The sequence below is a fragment of the Globicephala melas genome, chromosome 14 (assembly GCF_963455315.2).
Source record: "Globicephala melas chromosome 14, mGloMel1.2, whole genome shotgun sequence".
Taxonomy (NCBI): Eukaryota; Metazoa; Chordata; class Mammalia; order Artiodactyla; family Delphinidae; genus Globicephala; species Globicephala melas.
The window spans coordinates 76,369,300-76,393,889 of NC_083327.1; the positions used below are offsets into that span (position 1 = coordinate 76,369,300).

At 44.6% G+C, this 24,590-nt stretch overlaps 1 protein-coding gene across 5 annotated transcripts in view; it reads right to left on the reverse strand.

Annotated features, from left to right (window-relative positions):
• Positions 1 to 20,065, reverse strand: part of CNKSR3 (CNKSR family member 3) — a 104,503-nt gene extending 84,438 nt beyond the window's left edge. Inside the window, exons 1-2 of one of the 5 annotated variants that reach the window (XM_030853114.3) lie at positions 2,635 to 5,183; positions 675 to 745 (exon numbers count right to left, since the gene is read on the reverse strand). Coding sequence is in view for 2 of the 5 variants with exons in the window: in XM_030853112.2 (XP_030708972.1) it covers positions 19,419 to 19,470 (52 nt within the window). In the remaining 3 variants the exon portion in view is untranslated. Of the gene's footprint in view, positions 1 to 674; positions 5,188 to 18,335; positions 18,449 to 19,418 lie in introns of those variants that run through there. The other 4 variants (XM_030853112.2, XM_030853113.3, XM_060283836.1 and 1 more) reach the window with 4 other exon arrangements.
• Positions 20,066 to 24,590: the final 4,525 nt, after the last annotated feature.

Consider the following 24,590-nt stretch of genomic DNA (forward strand, 5'->3'; position numbering starts at 1 on the left):
TCTATATGTGTGTGTGAGGATAGCTAGGTAAATAGATATAGATATTTATATATGTATTACATATGTATACACACACACACACACGCACTTCCTCCACAAAGAAAGGCCACTCAAAAACATAAAATCCGGGCTTCCCTGGTGGCGCAGTGGTTGAGAGTCCGCCTGCCAATGCAGGGGACACGGGTTCGTGCCCCAGTCTGGGAAGATCCCACATGCCGCGGAGCGGCTGGGCCCGTGAGCCATGGCCGCTGAGCCTGCGCGTCCGGAGCCTGTGCTCCGCAACAGGAGAGGCCCCAACGGTGAGAGGCCCGCGTACCGCAAAAAAACAAACAAACAAACAAAAAACATAAAGTCCTCCATTGGCCTCTACCTACTAAGAGGCATAAACAGGGCCTTGGTGATGTAGCCCACCTCCCCACACAGCACCCCTCCAGGTTCACCTCTCTCCACCAGACCTCAGGACAGACCCAGCACAATCAAGTTCTTTCAGGTGTGAGCAAATGCCTTGTCTCTCTTGCCTCCCAGTTTTCTCCCAAATCTTTTCTTTCCCCTCCTCTAGGCCTGGCCACCCCCTGCTCATCCTGCAGGTCTGGATTTGGATGTGGCTTCCTCCAGGAAGCCCTCCGTGCTGTGCCTGTTCAAACTCTGAGTGAATTACTCTTCTGCTGACATACCTGTGGGCTTGTCTGTGTTCTCCACTCAATGGAAGGTGCCAAAGACAGGGACCCTGTCCACTTCACCGCACCTAGTAGAGACATTACACATGATAGGTGCTCTATATATGTTTCATGACATATATTTAAAGTTAGTTAATCTCTATTTGCACCAATTTTCCTGCTAACAAATGGCTTCCACCTCTGGGCTGTAATAGACATTATTTGTACAAAATTTCACGGCATTCAGAATATTTCAGATAAATCCTACAATATATGAAGGTAAATCAAAAGCAAAAGGTATTCTTCCAAGGTTTTGGGGCCGTCCATAACAAATCTTTTCTGCCTAAATGGTTAAACTATGGAATAATACAGAACCCAGGTAGAGACTCATTTACTCTCATTTCAAAAAAAAAATGTGGGAAAACTTGGAGTAGAGAGAGAGTTTCTGTGGAATAACTCTTCTCTATAGAAGCCACTAGTACATAGTCATTCAATGAATGAATAGCTCTGTTAGTATTAAAGTAAGAGAATGCATAATCTATGGTGTTCTGTTACCCAGTTCAGGGAGGACGGAACATGTCCCAATTCATCAAACATCTACTTTACCAAACAGTCATCTATTCCAAAAGATGGTTACAGATTTTCAAGAATTCAAATAAAATGCATTCCGTGCTTAAGTCATGCTGAGACTGTGCTGTGCTCATTCAGGAAGATGCTTTAACACAGCGTGATCTCTCGGGACATCGATGCCTCGTCTCCCATTTGCTCTTGGGTCTACTCAGACGTTTGCGCCCATCAACCCACCAAAACTAACTTTCAAGTTCAATGTCCTCCACACGCTAAATACACTGGTCAATTCTCAGTCTCCCCTTATTAGCCCACCAGCAGTACTGGGCCCAGTTGACCACTCTTTCCTTCTGGGAGCACTTTCCTCACTGGCCCCAGGACACCACCCTTCCCGAGATTTCCTGTACTTACAGGCAGCAACTTGCTGGTTGCTCAACCCCCAGACTTGTAAGGGTGGGAATGCCCTAGATTTCTTCTCCCTCCTTGTCTCCCTCTGCCTACTCATTGGGTGACATCATCCAGTCTCAGACATTTAATACCATGTATATACCCCAACGGCCACCAAATTTCTATCTAGTCCCAAACTCCCCCATTAATGCAGACACACATCTCTACTTCACTTGGCGAACTAACAAGCACGGATGTTTCGAACCCAAATATCCCCTTCACCGTCTCCTCCCACGCTCTTCCAGCTCTTTGCAGACGGCAACTCTAACCTTCCAATTCCCCAGACCAAAGACGCCATGGGTATCCTCTCACACCACCACCCAATCTCTTGGTAAATCCCACTGGCCTTTCGGACCACCCAGAACATGGCCACCTCTCGTGATGGTGACCACAGCTGCCACCTGGTCCAAGCGTCATCTTTCAGATGGTTATTGCCCCAGTATCTTAACTGGCTTCCTGATTCCACCCTTGCTAACTTCTGTCTACTCAACACAGCAACCACTGTAATCTTAAAATGTAAATCTGATATCACTCCTTGGCTCCAAAGCCTCCAATGGCTCCCCAAACATCAAATTAAAGCCAAAACACACATAACGGTCTCTAAGGCTCTGCACCATCTGGCCTCAACCCGTCCCGTGATCTCATCTCCTGCCGCTCTGCCCTTGGCTCCCGCTGTCCCAGCCACGCTGGCCTCCCTGCTCCCTCCATGTGTCAGGCTCTGGCCTGTCTCAGGGCATTTGCACTGACTGTTCCCTCTGCCAAGAACATCCCTCCGTCTGTTAGCTGAGTGCTCACTGAGAGCTTTCCCCCAGCCATCCCGGTTAACACTGCATCCCCGCTTCCCTCCTGCATCCACCTATGGCCCTTGCCTGCAACATGTACTACACCCACGTGCTACGAGTTTTACTTACTGTGTGTCAACCCCCACTAGAATGTCAGATCCGGGAAGACAGGAACTACTTACCGTCTCTTCTATTCACTGCTGTATCCTCAGCTCTCTCGGAACAGCTCCTGGTACAGGGTCAGCACTCAATAAGCACTGCTGAATGAATGCATGGTGACTAGCTACTTTCATCAGACTTAGTGGAAGTGTCAGTGAAGAGGGCACTCTAGTTAACAGGCGACAAGTTAAATGCAAAGAGTTAGTTCTATTTCTCCTAATGTGACCTGGTGCACTACTTCATCCAAAACTTCGTTTCCCGAATTAACGTGAAAGACAAGCGCATCATTTCAGAATACCAGGCTGTGCAGTTAGGATTACTTTAAAAATCATAGACGAGAAATGAGCAAAAAAACCTTTTTCTTTTGGCCGCACCGTGCGGCATGCAAGATTTTAGTTTCCCAACCAGGGACTGAACCCGTGCCAACCTGCAGTGGAAGCGAGGAGTCTTAACCACTGGATCGCCAGGGAAGTCCCAGAAATGAGCAAATTCTAATGGAAACGTCAGCTGTGCAGAATACCGGGGAGATGTTATAAGAAAAATCACCTATTGTTTTATAGCTGATCCTATTAAGAATCTGTTCACTTTACCTGAAACTCACAGAAGAAATCACAGCTACTTCTGAGGGTTGGATGGGCCAATGACGAACAAGAAAACGGGCCCCATCATGCCTGTGAAGGACGGACCTGCCACCCCCTTGAGCGCCGCGCCCTGGAAGAGCCCTCCACACCCTTGGCTCTCTCCCAGCCGGTACGACCCAAAGGAGGCACTAATCTCAGGGAAACGGCTCCCCATCCCACAAAGCAACTGCAGCCAGAACTGCTGATCTCACTAAGCACTGGGCAAGACTGCAGGGACTACTCTATGATGCACTTATCAGCACTGATTTTGTATCTCCATTGACAAGCTTCCTGTAGGACCCTAATCTCTACTTCACTACGTGTTCTATGTCTTAGACTGCGATGTACAGAAATAATTCAGCGTGCCATATTCATGTATATTGCATCATTTCACACTCAAGTTGGAGGACCTGAATTTCAGCTAACACTCTCCTATTTTAACACATTCCATGTGCCAAGCTGCATGATATTTACACCTCATTAAAACATGAGACAATCAGAGTGCTGCAGTGAGAGAGGGCACTGTGTTTTCTGAAGCATTTGAATCATGCAAGATGCTGGTACCATGCAAGATGTCTCCTCTACAAACTAGAACGGCTTTTGAGGTTGCTACCCGCAAGGTGTGCTCACTCTCGAACCTGCAAAGCAGCTCCTCCTGGAATTCAGCACACTGCAATGGTACTGCCATGCTAAGGCCCTGAGGCACAAACCGTGGACATGAACGTCCCCTTCTCTCCACGCTCACATGCAGACCCCGCCAAGGCTTCCGGAACACTCATGGGTGGTGACTCTATCAGCAGCCCTTCTCCTGTCTCTGTCTCTCTCTCAAGGCCCCTGCTCTTACTCAGGCCTCTTCAACCCTCTCCAAGAGACCACCCCGAATGCCTCCCAGAGCTGATCTCTCAGATTCCAATCACTCCTGCCTGCAAAGCCCTCCCTACATCCCACAGTTCTGCCAGCAACACACCTCCTTTCAAACCCCTCTATCATTTCTCCATTATCCACTGAATTAAGTACCAACTTCCTAAAAGTCAGTGGCTCTCAAACTGTGGTCCACAGAACACCTGAAACAGATTCACGGTTTGCCTGCTAAGCACCCAGCACCCAGGGCCTCACCTACACCCACTCCTACGGCAGCAGGCTCTGGGGAGTTAGGGCCGGGAATCATTTGATCCTTATTAGTGAGTGACTCTCAGGCCCACTAAAATCTAAGTGCCAACACCCTACGTCTTGCATTCAAGCAAGGCTGGACACATCTGGCTGTGCTGGCTTAACACATATCAAACCAACCCGTAAGAGTAAAAAGGAAATTTTTTTAAAGATGGGCTAGCAGTTTCAAGGTAAGAGAGAGCCGCTAAGGCTGCCAAACTTAAGGGTTCAAGATGCTGGAGAGAAAGACAGGAAAGTAAGTCCCACGTTCTCTCCCATGTGGCCCTTTATGGCCTTTCTGAGTCCCCAGCAGTCTAAGGATGAGGCCAAGCAGAAAGGAGCCCTGGCTCTGAACACAGTAGAAAAATCATCTGATTACCCTAGAATGTACAAACAAGAGAACAAAAGCCATCTCTAATCCCATCATCCACAGAGAACCAGTGCTGCCATTGTAATATATTTCCTTCTAGTCTTTGTACGTATATATTCATCCAACCTCGGAAATTTAACTTAGGCAAAACTAGAACTTGAAAACATTAAGTGACCATCCAAAAGTGCATAATCCCTATTAAGTATATTTTTAAATCCCTCTTCTTCCCTTTCCAGTCACCCTATCAAATATTAAAAAGAGAAAAAATATAGATACCGTATTCCCTACAATTATTTTTATCGAGTGGTAAAATTACAGGTTAAATTTAAGTAGAGCAATTCAGACCATACTGTTAGTAACGTCAGTCTTCTCCTCTTGCCCTCAAAACTTATTATCAGGACGAACTTACGTCGGTGCCTACCCAAGAGCAGCCAGGTAAGGTCAGGTTCTAGAATCAAACGTTTCTTGACTCAAACCCCATCTACTGTGTACACAACCTCAGAAGGATCGGGGCCTGGCCTCCTTCACTCTGAAATGAAGACGATAAAAGTGCTGCCGTCAAACAAGTATTGTGAGGACCAAACGAGATAATTCGCGAAAAGCCATAGCAAGGGCCGAGCACGTAAGAAATCTCAGTAAATGTCACCTGCTAACTGCTGCCTCCCCGACCAAGGAGCGTGCTTCTTCATGACAGGCTTGTTTACATCTAATTCATCTTTTTGCTCCTAGCATGAAGCAGAGGAACTGGTACTAAAAAGGAAATCTATATATTTTTTCATTTTAAGTTTCTAAAGGGAATAAATGGTTGAAAGAAACACCTCATGAAGGTTTAACAAAATATCATCCATAATGAATATACGTGTGTATATATGTGTAAATATAGTCTGTATACTTATATGTGTGCATGCGAATACAGACACGTATATGGACTGTTCACTTACAAAACAAGCTGAAAAGTTAAAACATTCTGAAATTTTTTTTTATTTCTTTCTTTATCTATTTATTTATTTATTTTTGGCTGCGTTGGGTCTTCATTGCTGAGCGTGGGCTCTCTAGTTGCAATGAGCAGGGGCTACTCTTCGCTGCGATGGCTTCTCTTGTTGCGGAGCATGGGCTCTAGGCACACAGGCTTCAGTAGGTGTGGCTCGTGGGCTTCAGTAGGTGTGGCATGTGGGCTCAGTAGTTGTGGCATGTGGGCTCAGTAGTTGTGGCTCGCGGGCTTAGTTGCTCTGCGGCATGTGGGATCTTCCAGGGCCCGGGTTCGAACCCGCGTCTCCTGCATTGGCAGGCAGATTCTTAACCACTGCGCCACCAGGGAAGCCCAACGTTCTGAGATTTTTATTGAGAAGTTTTGCAGATTGTATCCTGGGGTCAGTACCACTCCAGTTTAAGTATTAAAACTAGTGCTTTTCCTGTTTGTTTTGTCTCCCAATTCAGAGCACCAGGAAGACAGAAAGACCTTGAGTAAACTGATAACTTACTCTTTCAAACAGGACCGCACAAGCCAGCACGGAAGTTAGCAGCACATACCTTATTTCCAAGGTATATGCTTTATTTTATACATAGAATCTTTCTGTACAAACAGAAACAGTTCCTGTCAGGGACCAATACCACACAGCCAGTGAGTGGCAAAGTAAACTCACTCAGAAAAAGCCAAATTCTTGCTTTTACACTGAAGAGTAACTACTCAATGGCCTGCTGGGTTCAACAAGGTATTGGTATTTCTGGCTTAACAATACCTGCAGGGAGTTACATGTTACAATTTTAGAAATAAGGTAATTAGTTAAGTAGCAAAATGAAATTATAGGTTAAGAAACAGATTTACTAAATAATTAATGAGTTGCTCTATGGCTACTTGTATTCACATATCATATGTCTGTTTCTCACTAAGACAAACCTGACCACAGCTGTCCACAGTGGGAATCAACACGCTAGTCCACAGATATGTTATGCTTGGCCTATACCAAAAAAAACTGACAGATTTCTAAAAACTGGAAAATGTCACAGAGAAATACAGACACCCAACTTCACCTGAAAACAACAAGAACAACAACAAAGAAGCATAAGATTCTAGAAACTGTAGGTCCATAGTCAGCAGAAACTGAGCAGTCCATGTATCTTTGGGTTCGCCACAGTCTCCACCACTCCCTACTGTCTCAGTTGCCCCTACATTTCAATTTCTGACATTGCCTCCTGGCCCCTGTAGGCGTCTAAGTTTGCAACTCTTGTTGCAAGTCTCAGGGCCATTCCCAGTCCTCAATGTTCACTTCTGTAGCAGCTTTTTTTTATTTTGGACTCTCTTGGCCTTTGTTGACTGTGCAGAGGGTGGGGTGGGGTGGAGGGGGAATGGGGAACTCTCGAACTCCATCTGCACTGATTCGATGTCCATGAACTAAAACCAAAGAGCTTTTCACCTTGGACTGCAGTATATTTGCCACTCTGAGTATTTCTCTTTTCTGCTTTTTCTTCCTCTCATTTCCCTTTGCATCTGCATGCATTGTTCAAAGCCAAAACCTGAGTGCTACGTGAAAGAGAACAACTACCCACTCTCCCTCAAAATGGAACGGGGGACGGGGTGTCACATTCTACTCTTCTATGAGAGCGAGGCCTGGAAATTCCACACAAAACCTAAACGGGTCCCTTCAGGCGGTGAAACATTCCCCTCATTCTGTTTTCCTGGGGCTGAACGCTCACAGAGATACACAACAAAAGGGTCCCCTGGGTCTGGAGTGGCACAGCTGTCTAGGAGCCCATGGGGACAAACGTTTTTAACTCTTCCCTGCCCACTCTGTGGGAAGGACACTTACAGACCTCAGTGCATTAATGCACCTACTTCAAATGTGCAACAACTGTCCCTACTAGAAAAGTTCTCCTTCCTACCCTATCACTATGTATTAGCTGAAAACCAACTGCAGACAAGAATTATGGGGGATGGTCTGACATACATTATTTATTTTTCTAGGCTCCACACGAGTGGTATAGACTGGTGGTCCTCAAATTTCAGTCAGCACTAGAATCACTGAGGGACCACAGCTTCCTGCATCCCACCCCCAGAGTTTCTGATTCTGTGAGTCTGGGATGGGGCCTGAGAATTTACATGTCTAAGCTCTAATGTTGAAAAAGGAAGGTCCATGGATAAACAACAAGGTCCTACCATCTAGCACAAGGAACTATATTCAATATCCTGCAATAAACCATAATGGAAAAGAATATGAAAAAGAATATATCAACATATATGTATAACTGAGTCCCTCTGCTGTACAGCAGAAATTAAACACGACATTGTAAATCAACTATACTTCAATAAAAGTTTTTACAAAACTGACAAATTAAAACAGGATCTAGGTTTTAAATGTGTATATTTGTTTAAAACAAAGTAGATCACGCTTTGCAAACACTAAAAAAAAAGAGGAAATTCAAGAACAACGGTGACAAGATGTTGAGCCATATATTTGTGGCTGGGAAAGGGTTTCTTGAAAATCTCCATTTAAAAACATCAGGACTCAGGGACAATTGTCATAGGTTTACAGGTGCTCATTAAGTATCCCGATTACATGGCGCCAAACAAGAAGAACAAAGAGTTTCTCCACCTCCAAAAAGAGTCTTTCTTTACACATCAGTTTTAGATGAGATTCTTCAACTTGGCCTAGGGGTGCTTGTAACCAAACCACTTCATACCATCTGTCTTTAGATGTCTTACTCACAAGCAGTATTTGTGTTTTTTATTTAACACTTATTACCAACAATTTTAGGCTTTAGTGTAGACAGCCATCTTCATAAACGCTACTCACAGCTCTGTCATCTGCTCATGGCTAGTTTAAGACTCCAGTTGGAATCCATGTTAAGATGGTGCCTCGTGAAATCTGTTCCACTCTACACATTAAGCTAGTTTTCCTGTTTCAAAGGTCATATTCCAGGTAGACTTTTGACTTGATTCTCCCTAAGACATGGTAATATAAAATTACCCTGAGAACATGAAAATCTGTTCAGTTAACACAGGTTAAAGTTAGAAACACATAACACACACACACACACACACACACACACACACACACACACACTCATGTACACACACATCCACTCCTAAACCCAAAAGCACTGAATTTCCCTTCTGCTGCAAATCTCTGAAAATAGGAAATAGAGTGTTTCTTTTCACTAAAAGGTTTTCCTCAGGAAAGCATGATTCAGATGACCATAGTCACTGCCTTTTCTGATTGATGACACGTAGGGGTTTCTCCTCTAAAAGTCTGAAAGATACTCTCCCTATAGGGGGCGACATGAGGTGTGTGTTGTAAAGTTTCTAGGTTGTTCTAACATAAACCTACCAACCTTCGATTCTCTCCCACTCACTCCTACCCTGTTGATAAGTGATGCACTGAGTGTTTAAAAACAAAAAAGAATGTGTTCAACTCCTACCTGTTGAAATTTCTCAAAATACCATCTATTCAATCAAAAAATGGTGACTCTATTTTCCAAAGTAAAATTAGGACAGTCTATCAGCGGAGCAAAATATTTTAAATTAGATCTATTGACCAGTTCCTTTGACTCAACTATTTTTCACTTTCATAAAAAAATTTTCTAATTTTGACAACTACTGATCTGCATTCTAAGGAACTGTTTTGCTCTAGTAAACACACTGCATCTGCCCTTCTGATCCCAGGTTAAAAACTGTTCCATCAGCCATCTGATGTCAAAGAAAACAAACTAGGCTAAGTCCACTTTCACAAAAACCCTATTCATAGATGAATAAACAGCTTCAGAAACTGTAGCTCCCTGCAAAATGTGCCAGAAGAGAACAATGATGTAAACAAAGCATGTGAATGCAGAAAGACGGACTGTGCTCTGCCTTTCAAATGACAAGAGAGTAATCGGGATGAGGGAAGGGCAGGGAGAGCTCTTAACCCTGGCAGAGAAAGAAAAAAATGAATCTACACCCCAAGTGCAAATATACTTTTTTGTTTCTTTGCGGTACGTGGGCCTCTCACTGTTGTGGCCTCTTCTGTTGCGGAACACAGGCTCCGGACGCACAGGCTCAGCGGCCATGGCTCATGGACCCAGCCGCTCCGCAGCATGTGGGATCTTCCCGGACCGGGGCACGAACCCGTGTACCCTGCATTGGCAGGCGGACTCTCAACCACTGCACCACCAGGGAAGCCCACAAATACAGTTTTTAAATTATCTGGCTGTGAAGCTATCAGTGAACCAACTGTACCTAGAACTTGGCTTCACAAATGCTAGAACCACCAATACCTTCGTTCAAGACACCATCATCTCCAGAATACTGCAATGCCTTCCATCTGGGCTCCCTAAACTCATTTGTGCCCCAATAACCCAAATCAGATCATGTCACTCCCCTGCTTTTCATGATTAGAAAATATTGCAAATGCCTGTCCAAGACTTATAAGACCCTCCATGATCTGACAGCTGTGTCTCTCACCCCACCCACCACAGCCCCACTGTCCTTGCTCATGACTCCACTGCGCTTCCTTTCCTCAAACACTCCAAGCTCATCTGCACCTCAGGGCCTTTGCACTAGCTGTGCCTTCTGCCTACAGTGCTCTTCCCCCTAATTTTCCAATGGCTGGTTCCTTCTTGTCATTCATACCCAGTGTCATCTTCTCAGAGAGGCTTCCCCAATGACACCATCCAAAGAAGTCTCCCACCCGGCCACTCTCCTTCACCTCTCTGCTTTACTTTCTTCTTAGCACTTATCACTAGCGAATATTTTCTTGTTCATCTGCTTCGTTGTGGTGGTGGTTTTGGTATTGTTGTTTGTCATCCCCACATCTACCATATTAAAGGAGGGACCCAGCTGAAACCCTGCACCTAGAACACAGCTGGATTTCCAGCACCTGGAACAACACCTGGAACTTAGTAGGTCCTCAGTAATCACTTGTTGAATGAATGAAACTCTCTCATTACTACAGGGTGGAATTTGTCATCAAGGAAAGTGCTCCTCTGAAGCTGTCTGCAAGAGAACTACTACTAAACCTTTCCATGGCGTCACCTTCCTCCAGGACATCCGAGGTCCTCAAAGGAAGTGAGGGAAAAGTGTCCAAGGAAACAACGAGGAGAAGACAAAAAGTAGAGTTAATTTAACTCACCACCTATCCACCAATACAGAGAAGGATGGAATTGTCGTAAATTATTAGTAAACACGTGAAAGGTGACTATCAGACACAGCAGCATTAAATATTTAAGCAACAATAATCCAATTATACTACATATTAACTTGGAGTTATTATGAATTAATCAATAATGAGTTTGTCAACATTTATATGCCGTACATTATGCAAAATGCTTTCCCTACGTTACCTCTTTTAATTCTAACAAAAACAGAACAGTTATCAGTTAGTAACAGTTATCAGTTAGTAACAGTTAGTAACAGTAACAGTTATCAGTTAGTATCAGTTAGTAACAGTTATCAGTTAGTAACAGTTAGTAACAGTTAGTAACAGTTATCAGTTAGTAACAGTTAGTAACAGTTATCAGTCACATTTCACAAATGAGAAACCTAAGGCGGGCTTGGGGAAGTTAAGATACTTTACTAAGTTTTCAAATCGGTTAGTATCAAATACAAAATCTGTTGTAAAGCAACTACACCTCAATAAAAATTTTTTAAAAAAATACAGAATATGAATCCAGCTCTATTTTATTCCAAAGCCTGTGTGTTATTCGCCATGCCCAATCTCTCCCTCAGCAGTTAAAATGAAAATGCTGTGAAGAATCAAAGGCAAGCAGGAAATGAAGCCATAAAGATCATTTAAGAAAGTTAAATGGATGGATGGATGGGTGTGATTCCACCAAATAGAAATGTTAATTGTACCAGACGAAAAATCTGCCATATGACACTCAAGATAAAATAAAAATTAGATTAAGAGAGTCAAAAAGAGAAATGATTCATTACTGAGTAGCATTCTGAAACAATACAACACAGTCAACAAACTACAATAAAAATAACTGGCAAGAAGTGTCTCAAATGCTAAAAGGTCAGCTTCAGAATACTAGGGTCCTGCTTAAGCCGTGTAATTTAAAAAAAAGAAAGAGAAAAAAAAAGAGAAAAAAAAAAAAAAGAAAAAAAAAAAAAAAAAAAAAAAAAGAAAGAAAAGAAAAGAAAAAGAAAGAGAAAGAAAAGGAATGCAGCCCATGAGTGTAAACCCTGAAGGGATAATCAGGAAACACAAAGTCAAAAGTTCTTTGAAGTTGCCCCTCCCAACACTTGATGAAGAGAGAACGAAAAGCACCACCTTGAGCAGAGGAGGAACCAGGGGCTGCACAGAACAAGAGGACAGAAGCCTGTGGAGTCAGGTCCCAACTCCTGGCCTTCTGACCTTGGACAACTCACTTCATGTCCGAAAGCCTCTATCCTCACTGGGCCTTCACTGTGCTCCTCTCGGGCTTGTGAAAATATCAAATGAGAACAAATATGGAAGACCCTGCGTAAATAAAACTTGCTTTAAAGCCTAGCTAATGGCTATACCAGTGGTGAAAACACCAGAAACCTCACAAAATGAGAGCAAAGAGGGAAAAGGAGGTGAGAACATGGATGTCCCAGAGCTAGAACACAACAGGCTAGGAATGAACAAACATCGAGGCAGGGACACAGAAACAGCAGGACAGAGAACTGAGGTGCCCGCAGCTCTCCACAATGATGTGGACGCAAAAGGGAAGCGTGCAGGTGAGGCCTGAACAAGGACAGGTCACCTCCCAATCTCCACCGACACAGAACTCAGACACCCGGCCTCGGCACAGCATGCACTTCCAAATTTTGAGAACTGCCCTGAATGACGTTCAGCGTCACTTTCCAGCAACAATGAAATCTCCCCCCAAAATCATCTAAGTTTGATAAACCCGGTGCAATCACAGACTACAGGACCATGTGGCTGGCCAAAAGCCCAGCTCATCCTCCAAAGTCCACCTCAGGATCCTGAGAACACACTTCAACCACACAAGCCCACTGACCACCCCATGACTCCCTTCTTCCTACTTGGCTTAAAAAAAAAAAAAAAAAAAGGATTGTTATGAGAACTCTTCAAATCCCAAGAAATATGGAAGACAGCTCAAGGGAAATGTCTCATTTAGTTTACAGAGAATCACCTGATGTTGTCGCTAGGTGGTGCTTATAAATATATAAATATAAGCACACACCCTAAGATTGCTTTTCTGTTTTAATTAGTGGCCAAGTCAAGTGTCGTCACCAGGGAACTTAAATAAAATAGGTGGAGCCCATGTCAGATCAGACAGCAGGACCTACCAGTGAAGCGCGAAAACACATTTGCAGTGGCTGCTAGGGCAGAGCTTCTCAAGCTGCAACGTGCACATGGATCACCAGGGGATCTTGTTCGAATGCAGAGTTAGCAGGCTTGTGCTTCTGCATCTCCAACAAGCTCCCGGGAGATGCGGGTACCACTAGCCATGGACCAGGTGCCACAGAGCGGTCAACAGTCCAAAGCAAGAGCCAGTCCTAACGCCATGCTCACTGGAAGTCCAGTGACTATGAGAAAAAAGTTGAGAAAATACGGTTTGAACTTATTTACCCCAAGAGGGCTCATGATATTGGCAAGAGGCATCTACCACTCAGCTCACCAAGAACCTTCCCCTGATTAGTGATGTTGAGCATCCTTTCATATACTTGTTGGGCATCGGTATGTCTCGTCACTTTTTATTATTTCTGCTTCTTAGTATTTTTAAAAGAAATTTGCCTAAGAGGAATTAATAGAGTCCTTCGTATACTTGTTCTAATTTTTTTTTTTTTTTTTTTTGCGGTACGCAGGCTTCTCACTGTTGTGGCCTCCGGAGCACAGCCTCCGGACGCGCAGGCTCAGTGGCCATGGCTCACGGGCCCAGCCGCTCCGCGGCATGTGGGATCTTCCCGGGCCAAGGCACGAACTCGTGTCCCCTGCATCAGCAGGCAGACTCTCAACCACTGCGCCACCAGGGAAGCCCTGTTCTAATATTTTTAAGTTTGCTCTTCATAATTAAGCTTTAGATACACCTAGAATTTACTTTGCACAGAGGATGCCATAGTATTGTTGTGAGTATAATATGTAAAGAATTTAATAAAATATCAACATAGAAAAAGCAAAAAACAAAAACAAGAACCTTCCTGACCAGCTGCAAGTCCCACCCCGGGTCCTCTGAGTGGTTGGCAAACGGCAGGGAAATCTCCACGGCACTGACTGGTGTCCCTGAATGGTAAGAATCAACCTTATGACAGACCATGTGGCTCAGAGAGAATAATTTATGTCCTGGAGCTATAGGATAAAAGAGGAGAGGAAGCAATAAAAACAAGTAGTAATTTATTGAGAGCTTACATAAGATCACACAGGCAGAGGTGGTACCGGGATACAAAGCCAGAGACTGATTCCAGAGCCCACACTCTCACCTTTAAGTTCCAATGCCTGGTACAAGCCACGGGAGCGATGAAGTGATGGAGGAGAGGAGAGCATTTAAGAGCACCACCGCCTATCAGCGCGAGACCAGAGACTCCCTGTCTCTGCTTTAGTTTCTTCGCCTTTAATGCGGGCTAATAATTGTTCGCACACCTCACCCGGGTTTTCTGAGGAGTAAATGAGGGAGTCTAAATAAAGCGCTTAGCCCAGTGTCTGATACATAATAAATACCTCAATGAATGTTTTTCTATTATTATGATTAAGAAAACTCTGTGGCTGGAGTCCAGGAGATAGAACTGGCAAGAAATTGGAATGAAGAAAAGAGTTCTTGACCTATAGCCAAATGGTGGACCTACAACTGCCAAAAGAAACGACCTCCCTTTTTCAGCGACCCTAGTGGCTAAAGGAAGGACAACCTAACTGGAATCAGAATGACAAAAAGAACTGGCCTTTGACCAGCCACGAACAAGATCTCTACAGTTAACGTGAGAACTCCAGCTCCTCTGTGACCAGATAGTGAGACACTTTAAAACTGCTGACCTGCCACATGTTACAGACACATCAAGAGAAAAGCAGTGCCCAAGGCCAGATATAGAGAATGAGCAGATGTCCCAAGCACACGCTCAGACCTCAAACAAGAAAGCTCCCTTTCCTCTTGGTTGGTGATGGGGAAACATTAACCACACTGGCCGCACCAGAAGGTGGCCAGAGATACTTCCGTTCTGGGACTAAAGCTGATGTTATAGATGTGCTCCCCCAACAACAAACACACTTATTTCGAGACTGTCCGTCGCAGACCGATCAATGACCAAGGGCTGGATGGACGGGGCTGCAGGGACAAACCAGTAACCGTTCCTCCTTGCTGAAGACACTCCCCCAATGGCCTGAAAGCAGAAACACAACTTGGGACGCGGCATTTTACGATGCAACTTCTAATATTTAAATCAAGCTTAGAATGATTTGGCTTTAAGCCAGACTCTTTCCAACTTTTCCCATTATTACAAGGAACTCCAGATGTGAATTTTTTAATTTAATTCTTTACCATGAAGTTGCAATTAACTGTTGTCAATGAAACATCTTTGTAAATGAAATGAGCATATTAAATATAACAAGAAAAAAAAATCAGGCTTAGAGACGGAGACCTCATAATCAGCTTAAGGTTCTGACCTAAGAAAAAGTAACAGGGATGAAAATACAACACTATTTCTAAAATAAGGCGGACCCATGGGCTTGAGGGAAGTGGGAAATTGTGACATGTGTCCTACTTTGAGAGCTGATCTATGAGTATCAGGACATGTAAATTACCGTATATCAGACACTACTGGCTGCCTACCAATATCTATTCTCCCCCTCTTCCCTACTGAATAAACTCCAAATTGTTTTCAAGGCCACAGTGTACGAAACTTTGAAAAAAAATACAGTGACCAGCTTCCCTTGTAGCATGAGGTAATCATGTGACAGTTGTAGCAACTACGATGAAGCCAAGGCATTTGATGGAAGCTCTAGGAGAGCTCTGTGAAGGGGAAGACTTGGCTACCACCAGTGTTCTGTCTCCTCTGGGTCTCCTTTCTCCAGCCTGGAACAAGAATATGATCCTGCTGGTGGAGCACCCTCCCTGCACTGAGGCGTTTGGTATAAAGGGTTCAGCCCCCTGCTCAGAATGGCTGAACACGATGACGGAAGGAGCCTGGAGTCCTGATGGCACCACGGAAACCCCACACGATCCTGAATTCCCTATTTCCAGACTTCTTTTCCAAGGAAAAATCAAAACTCTCATTTGGAGAGTCCACCAAAAACTGGGTTTTCCGTTTTACGCAGCTGACCCTATTCTTGCCTGATACAAGTTCATCTGCTTTGCAGAAGCCTTCACCAAATCATTTGGAAGGCAAGGTGTCATCAAACTATGAATTAATTTGATTAACAAGTAACTTTCCTGACATATACGGAATAGATAGAATAAGACACACATACAGCGAATGACTCTCCTCCACTAACACGTGATCTATAAGTCATCACAGGGATCCTGATGGTCTCTTCATCAATGTGGTGAAGGTGCTGAGCGTCCTCTGGGGGTGACCCTGGGAAGAACCTCCCAAGAAGATGGAAGGAAATGAAGCCAAACTGTCTGGGGTCAAACGGTGCTCTGTCACTTTGTGGCTGTGTGACGCTGGTCAGAGTACTTAACCTTCCTGTGCCTCGGTGTGCTCAAGTGCAAAGTGGGAATGATAGTTCCTACCTCAAAGCGTGTTTACGCCTTGAAATGAGCTAATGCTTAGCTCACTGAAATGTACAATGCTTAGACCTGCGCTAACACGCACTGAGGATCTACTAATATTATAACACTGGTGTTGACAGAGCTAGTGATTAATACAAATAAAAATTATAATAATAATAAAATACTACTACTAATAAAAGCCAGATGAATTACTTCATTCTGTAGACAGCAACCTTTTTCCTAATATATGCATCTGCCTAACAACATCAACATGAGAGCAAGTTGGAAATTGTGGCCGGATTTAGACAGTTTTAAGTCTAAGGCTTTCTACAGTGGTCACGATCACCACTGCCATACTCACGCGATGCCAAGAGTGGCAATCTACAAGAAGAGCTACTTATCAGTAGGATGTATTTATAAAATGGGGGTTGGGCAGGGAGGTTAGCAAAGACAGCTAAAAATAGTTCTATCAGCAAACAAGTTTGCATAAGCCAATAGTTCATGAAAAACTCAATATTTTCACATCATGACTATGAGAAATATTCAAGTAATGTGTTACCCAATTTGGGAGAATGTAGCCTCTCGTCTAAGAGTTCACCACACACTTCCTCCTTTTATCTTCTCTAGATTCTAACACAAAAAGTATCCAGGTCATTCTATGAGGCTGTACTTAAGGGTCCAAAAGGGCACATGAATTTTGTATAAAGTTGCCACGTACTACCCACAGGTATTTAACCTAATCAGTATCCAATGCTCCAGACACCAAGATACTGAACCACCCATAATTCCTCTTTCAGGTCAGTAGAAAACTTTCCCTGGGTGAAAGTAATCTCAACTAAGTCACAATGTCAAGGCACGGGATACCAAAAACAGTTTAATCTGCTCTGACTTAAATGCTAAACAAACATAACAGGATGTGAATTTATGCTTCTCTTCTCCCAATCCCAAGAGGGACCAAAAAAAAAAAAAAAAAAAGACACAAATCTTGAGGGTGTGAAGATCTCACTCCATAATCTCCCTGTTTGCCTGTTACTGGTTTTCTGGTTGTACCTTATCAACTAGGCTGGCAGCAGCTCAGAAAAGCCAAAGAGTGATAAATTGTAACCCTTTCTTTTACTCAGGAGCAGTACTGTCCAGTACAAATATAATGTGAGCTGCAAAAGTCAGCCGCCTGTGTAATTTTAAATTTTTCAGAGCCACCTTTCAGAAGGTAAAAATAAATAGGTGAAGTTAATTTTAGTAATAAACTCTATTTACCCCAATATATTAAAATATTATCATTTCAACATGTAATAAGTATAAAAATCTAGCAATGAGATAGTTTATATGCTGTTTTTCACACGAGTGTGTATTTTACACTTACAGCACATGGCAATTTGGACCAGCCATATTTCAAGGGCCCAAGAGCCACTTGTGGTCTGGTTACCACTTTGGACAAAGCAGCTCTTGAGGTCAAAAACCGCTGAAGTCATCAGTTTCTTAGTTTGCTTCTATGATGGATACACTGGTAAAATAGATCAACCAACTCAGACTGGGCAAGTCGCTAGACAGGGGACCTAGTAGTATCTTGAATGGGGGAACACACCCCATTTCAAAATAGGATCTGGGTCTTCATAGCTTTTTTAAGTTTATGTTTCGTATCAAGCTGTGACATTGCTGTTTACACGTTACTCAGTGTACAAGTACTTGGTGTTTTCATGTTTGTTTTAAATAAGAGCCCAGGAAATTTTGGTCCCTGGGCAAACCTCTTCTCAGGAGCGATGTACCCTGTCCCTTCTCCCAAAGGAGCAGGAAATGGTCAGACATGCCCCGCTGACAGGTGCCATGCCTCCCATACATCTGGGACATCCCATTCCACGTGGTCTGTGTGTACTACGCAGGCATGAGAAATGAGATGCAGAGATGACCAGTGTTTGTGATGCCGCAGCCATGGGTGAGACAGTTACAAAGACAACCTGATCTTACCAGTGTTACCTACCTCTCAGGCTTACTGAAGACCAAGGGCAATAACAGAGAGAGAGCTCTTAGCAAACCGTAAAGCGCTATACAATTCTAGTTATTATTATTGAGAAAGGACACCATTCCTCTCACCTGGAAGAGCAGATAGAAGAAAGTAAAAAAAAAAAAAAAAAATAGTAACTTGAAACAGAGAGATGCTGAGCTGCGAGGGGGGTGAGGAACCCATTAAAACACTAGCTGTTCTTGGAGGGCTTGTGCTCTTGGAAGGGTTCAAAGAGGCTTGAGGAACCTCCGTCACTTCTCCCTCGAAATCTTGGCAGGTACTTAAAAGTAACCGTGACAGCTCAGGGTCCAAGCTTCCACCCACCCCTGCTCCAGCACCCGCTGCCTGTCCAACCAACCCCCTGCTTTTCCTCATTCCAAATGACGGCATAACTCAGGGGAAAGGTTCCAAACAGTTAGACTTCTTCTTTCCCGGGTTTAAATATGGCCTAAAAATGCGGCGCCACCGGGGGTACTGGCGCCTTCCCGGAGCGAAAGTCGCCGAGTCCCGGGGAGTCTGGCTCAAGGCTCGTCGCCGGCGCGAATGCCTCAGTGTTGGTTCTTGCGCTGCCCTCTCTCCCTCTCCGACAAAAACAGGCTCGCCGAGCCGCCGGGGTCTCCCTTTACCTGTCCAACCGCCTCGTCACGCCTGCGAACTGCTCTGGGCAGGCGGCGTTGACGACGTCCGAGGGGAGTCACCCACACAAAGGCGCCTTGTGCCTCTGTGCTCCGGGACAGGCAGCCGGGGCGCCGGGAAGGGCAGGGAGGGCGCCCCGCGTCCGAGATCCGCACCCCCGACTCCCATCCTCCATCAGATGCCACCCCTACTCCGCCTCAGGTTTAAAGACGGGCCTCTCCTCGTCTTGCCACCACCACTCGCACCCCCGAAAGCAGGCACAAGAGCTAGGGGCGCACAAGCCACTGGGATGAAGTTTGCATTGTCACCGCGCTGCGCTCTCAACGCTTCTCGCCTGCAGGAAGGGCTGAGCACCCCCTACCCCAGCTCCCCGCCAGCCGATGCCCGGGGTCGGAGACGCCGGGCCCCCCCAGGCTCGCTCACCTCTAGTCCAGTCCACCACTTGTTTGGGGCTCCACTTGGTCACGGGCTCCATGGTGGATGACTGGGCACCCAGCGGGGCTGGAGTCGGCGGTAAAGTCCTGCTGCCCGCGCCCGTTGCCCCTTCCCGGGAGGGCGCGCCCCGCGGCTGGTCTCCGCGCCCGAGCGCCCCGTCAAAGCTGCATGACTGCCGCGGTCAGCGGGACATCCCAGCGCGGCTCAGCCCGGGCGGCGCGGCCCCTCCTCCAGCTGCCACCGTCCAGCTGCAGCTCCTCCTCCCGCGGCCGCCGCGGCCGGGACCCCGGGCACAGCTGCTGCTCCTGGGCGACGGCAGCTGCCGAGCCTCGGGGCCGTGAACCCAGATCCCCCGGCCTCGGCTCCGAGCGGGACTCTCCCGGCCCTGCTGCTCCCCGCCGCCCCTCTGCGCCTCCGGCCGGGACCACTGCCTCCGGTTCTCGGGCCGCGCGCTCCGCTCCCCCTCCAGCTCCTCCTCTGGGCTGCGAGCTCTCCCGGGTCCCCGCTCCTCGCGCGCCGGCGTCCGGAGTCTTCCCGCCCGCAGGTCCCACCTCCTGCGCCTCCCTCGCGGGCTGCACCGGGGCGGGGAGGAACGCAGGGCGAGCGCGCTCGGGTTACAAAGTTCCAGCTCCAGGCTGCGCGCTCGGAATAAAAGAAGGGGCGGGGCCGGACACCCAGCGAAACTCGTGGGAGGGGGCGGGGCCGCCCAGCCAGCCGACTCCGGTTACTTTCCCTCTCTCAGCGGGTCTCCGCACACTCGGAGTGGCCCGGGCCGGACTTTCTTTCTCAGGGGGCGGGTTGTAGATACGCGTGCATCCTGCAGAGCCCGTCGGCTTTGGTGAGGCCCGGGTCCTATTGGTAGCTGTACAGGCTGGCTGTGTGCAACAGTGCACTAAAGAGAGTAATAATAAAATCAAAACTAAAGTGAGACCTGCACGTTCTGTTCGTTTTAAGTGCTGTGGGTCAATACTGCTATGCGATTAAGCCCTCCTGCTTTTAAATTGCTTAAGGGAAAATTATTTTATTTTATTTATATTTTGGATGACATTGTGACAATCTAATTCACTTCTTTTTAAATTTATTTTACTGAAGTATAGTTGATTTACCATGTGTTAACTTCTGCTGTATAGCAAAGTGATTCAGTTATACATATACATTCGTTTTCATATCCTTTCCTATTACGGTTTATCACAGGACACTGAATACAATTCCCTGTGCTATACAGTAGGACCTTGTTTATCCATTCTCTATACAACAGTTTGCATCTGCTAATCCCAAACTCCCAATCCATCCCTCTCCCACCTCCCCTCCCCCTTGGCGACCCGTTCTCTATGTCTGTAACTCATTTCTCTTTTAATGCTACTGCGATATTTCAACTTCGCAACTAAGATGAATCATAATAAACTGGTAGCTTTTAGCGTTCTATATTGCCATACTGTAATATTCATATTTGCAAAGTGAGCTAATGCTCATTTGAATTAGTCATCAATCGTGAAGGGAAAGTTGTTAGCCAGCTCCAAAAATAAAAGATACTGTGTGCAGTTTCAGCGACTGACAGAAGGGCCCTTTTACTTTCAGGGGCTCAATCTGGGGCCAGAGTTAACCCCGAACTGAGGGAAAATCCTAAATTTGAAAACCTACCTCTCCTCCTTCAAGCCTCACTTCACCCCCTCCTCTTCAGCCCCAGTGAGCTCTACCTCCCACTCACAGATGCTCTGGGACTTAGTGATTCTCACCTTCCATTGCGTTATTTATTTACATCTTCCCCTTGGAGACTGTTAACCCCTGGGAGGCAGAACTTACCTGATATTATATAGAGCTTTTTCTCCTCTCCCTCTTCCTACCACCTAGCTGGTGCCACCTAGCAGGGAGTCAAAGGTGCGGTTGGTATTTATTCTTTCCTTTAACATATATCTGGATGCCTCCTGTGTGCCAGCCACTTCATTCATGAAATATCTGTTGAATTAGTATGATATGGACTATTTATACAGGTCAACTTGGATGCACCTGTTGGAAGGATGGCTAGCAGAAGGCCTAAGCATCTGTTGCATAGTGTGATGATCTGGAGTACCCAAGAAGAAGAAACCTACTTTAAAAAGTGAAACATCGGACTCACCTTCCATGCAACTCATCTACAGCAGAGGAGACACAACAACACAAAGACATGCAGTTATCAAATCCAATAATTTTTTTGCTGTCGTTTTTTGAGCAAGAGTTGCTGGTTGACCAGGAAACTTGGTAAAGGCAGTGACAAAATTCCAGACGGCGTAGTTGTCCTTCAAAAAAGAAATGACTTTTAAAACTTAATAACATCAATTGTTAACCATCTTTTCTTTATGGCAGCAAGTAGGGAGCATCTTAACATCTGTCATTGGATTCACTGGAAAATGTAACCCATCTTACCCACACCGTTAGTTACAGCAATCACTGTATTTTGTATCATCTTTAATGATGATTAGTGTGACCACATAATTTATCTCCAAACCAAGATATTCCTGAATCTGAAAGGGGATTTATCAATACATACACTGGAATAACATGAATAGATTGAGCCATATGGTCCCTGTAACTATGAAGGAAAAGTCAACTGTTAATGATTTTGCCACAGAATTTTACTTGATATTTTCATGATGTTTTCAAATTCATTTGCATTCATCATTACCAGAGAGTTAAAAGCTAAAATTCTGAGAGTCAAACAAGAGTTTGCAAAAGTTAACTGCACTAAGTCAACACACTATCTGTATGTTGATGACAAATACATCATTGCTGAAGGGGAAGGCCATGCTAAGATCTCCAACCCAGAAGACCAATTAACTATCTAAATGAATTAGCATTCTGTTTACACGTTAAGTCTCGAAGGCTAATTACTACCTAAATAAGGCCTTCTACCTTAATTACAGCTGTTAGCACGTGAAAGTTTGAGGGAGGCCTTCTGGTCTGAAATGCAAACTTGAAGACATCCAATGTCACTAATGGCAGATAATAAAGGCAGAATCTTAGGTAAATAACTTTGGAAATTAAAGTGGATACAAAATGATCATTGATGAATGTGCTTATTTTTCTTCTCTGCTAGCTATAATCTTTGCCATCCTATTACATTGTATATGCACGCACATTACCAAATGACAGCCAGGCCATCTTCCTGAGAAGCAGAATTCCTCCTGGGCAGCTTGATGTTTTACCACAATCCCTGACACAGAACAAAGAGCTGAAGAAATCCTTTTTTTTTTTTTAATTGAATTGAATTTGTAGAACTGATACTAGAGCCCAGGTTCCCTAGATTTCTCTTTTCAGCACCTTTATTTTTCTGACTTGGGGTCGCACATTTAGGTCATTTATTTATTCTGTACTTGTAAGGCACTAAACTAGGCACAGGGAGGGTTCAGAAACAAATGCCAAGTAGCCTTTGTAGATCAAAGATATCATGTGATTTTCAGAGGGTGGATTTTCTTCTTTGGTCTTTAATCAGAGGAAAGTACGCTGCTAGACCCGGGTGGAGAGGTCTAAGGATCAATGTGATAGCAACATTTTGAGCCAGTATATTTTATTAATTTTTTGAGAACTAGGAATGGAGCATTTTGAATTAGTAGTTATTACCATACTTTGTCTGATAAACACAAAAGGAGCAAAATAAGCAAACTTTTAAACAAATTAATCTGTAAAGACCCAGGTTCCTTCCCCAGTTCAAAACAATGTTTTCCAGAATGAGAGAAAAAATGAAAAAACGGAGCTGCTCCAAATAATCTACTTTATCTCACAACCTATGATCTTTCTCTTTTTTTTTTTTTTTTGCGGTACACGGGCCTCTCACCGTTGTGGCCTCTCCCGTTGCGGAACACAGGCTCCGGACGCGCAGGCTCAGCGGCCATGGCTCACGGGCCCAGCCGCTCCGCGGCATGTGGGATCTTCCCGGACCGGGGCACGAACCCACGTCCCCTGCATAAGCAGGCGGACTCTCAACCACTGCGCCACCAGGGAATCCCAATCTTTCTCTTGATTATCACTTTTTTCCCATCACATTGCTTTTTAACTCTTTTCAGAACATTCAAAATTACTTAACGTTCTGTGCACATATTGTCTCGTGTATGTCTCTTATGCCATCTTTTATCTTGAAGGATCCCAAACAATTCTTCAAAATGCTGCCTGGGAAATATCCTACTTGGTTTGCGTTAAGCATTCCTATCTGTGACATTACCTCACTGCAAAGTCATCAGGTAAGTAAATTATCCAGGCTGTTGATGATCTTGTCTTTCATTCAATTCCATTTGGTCTGAATTCTTCACACCATAGTCATGTAATTATCTTCCTAAATATGCTGGGTCCTCTAACAGATAATTCAGGTAGGAAAGTCCTCCAACTTTTTTTTGTTTTTTTTAAGTCTCACAGGGGCTGCTGTACGTATTCAAATTCTTCTGATCAAATTTCTGATCAAATTCTTCTGATATTAATTGTCCTCCTAACAGTAGGAAAGCTGATATTTGGCTTTCTTTTACTGAGCCCTATTTGTAACTCAGAGATCGATGTTGATTGGATAAATGTTCAAAAACCTCACCTATTTTAAATCAGACTTGGAGAAGTTGATGACGCTTTTCTAGCACAAAAGAGAAGCATTTGACACCGTTAAATGCTCTTTTCCAGGATTTATAGCTGTATTTTTGGAGAGTTGTTATATGAGGCCATACCCAGAAAAGAAGTTGAGCTTCTTTATGTGCAACTGTTAAAGTAGCTAACAGGGGAGCGTGCTATAGACCAAAAAGAAACAATCAATCCTACACGTTCCCCCACAGATTTATGCTACCTTTCCTTCCAGCTATCAAGTTGCGGAGTGTCCAGAAAGAACCAAATTCCATTTGCACCAGTGGCTCTTACAGTTTCAGTTTAACATTGTGGAGCTCAGCATCTCTGAACAAGTAAATCTAATGCCAAGAGTTTCAGACCCAATGACTTCTGTTTCAAACATAAGTTCCATGTTGATAATGACACACAAAAGCTCAGGGTGAAAAAAGATTAATGTTTGTCATGCTAAACCTAAAAGTAAAACTATAAATTACGCCAAGTAAAAATATTTTTTACATTTTTTAATTGAAGTATAGTTGATTTATAATGTTTCAGGTGTACAGCAAAGTGATTTAGTTATACACACACACACACACACATATA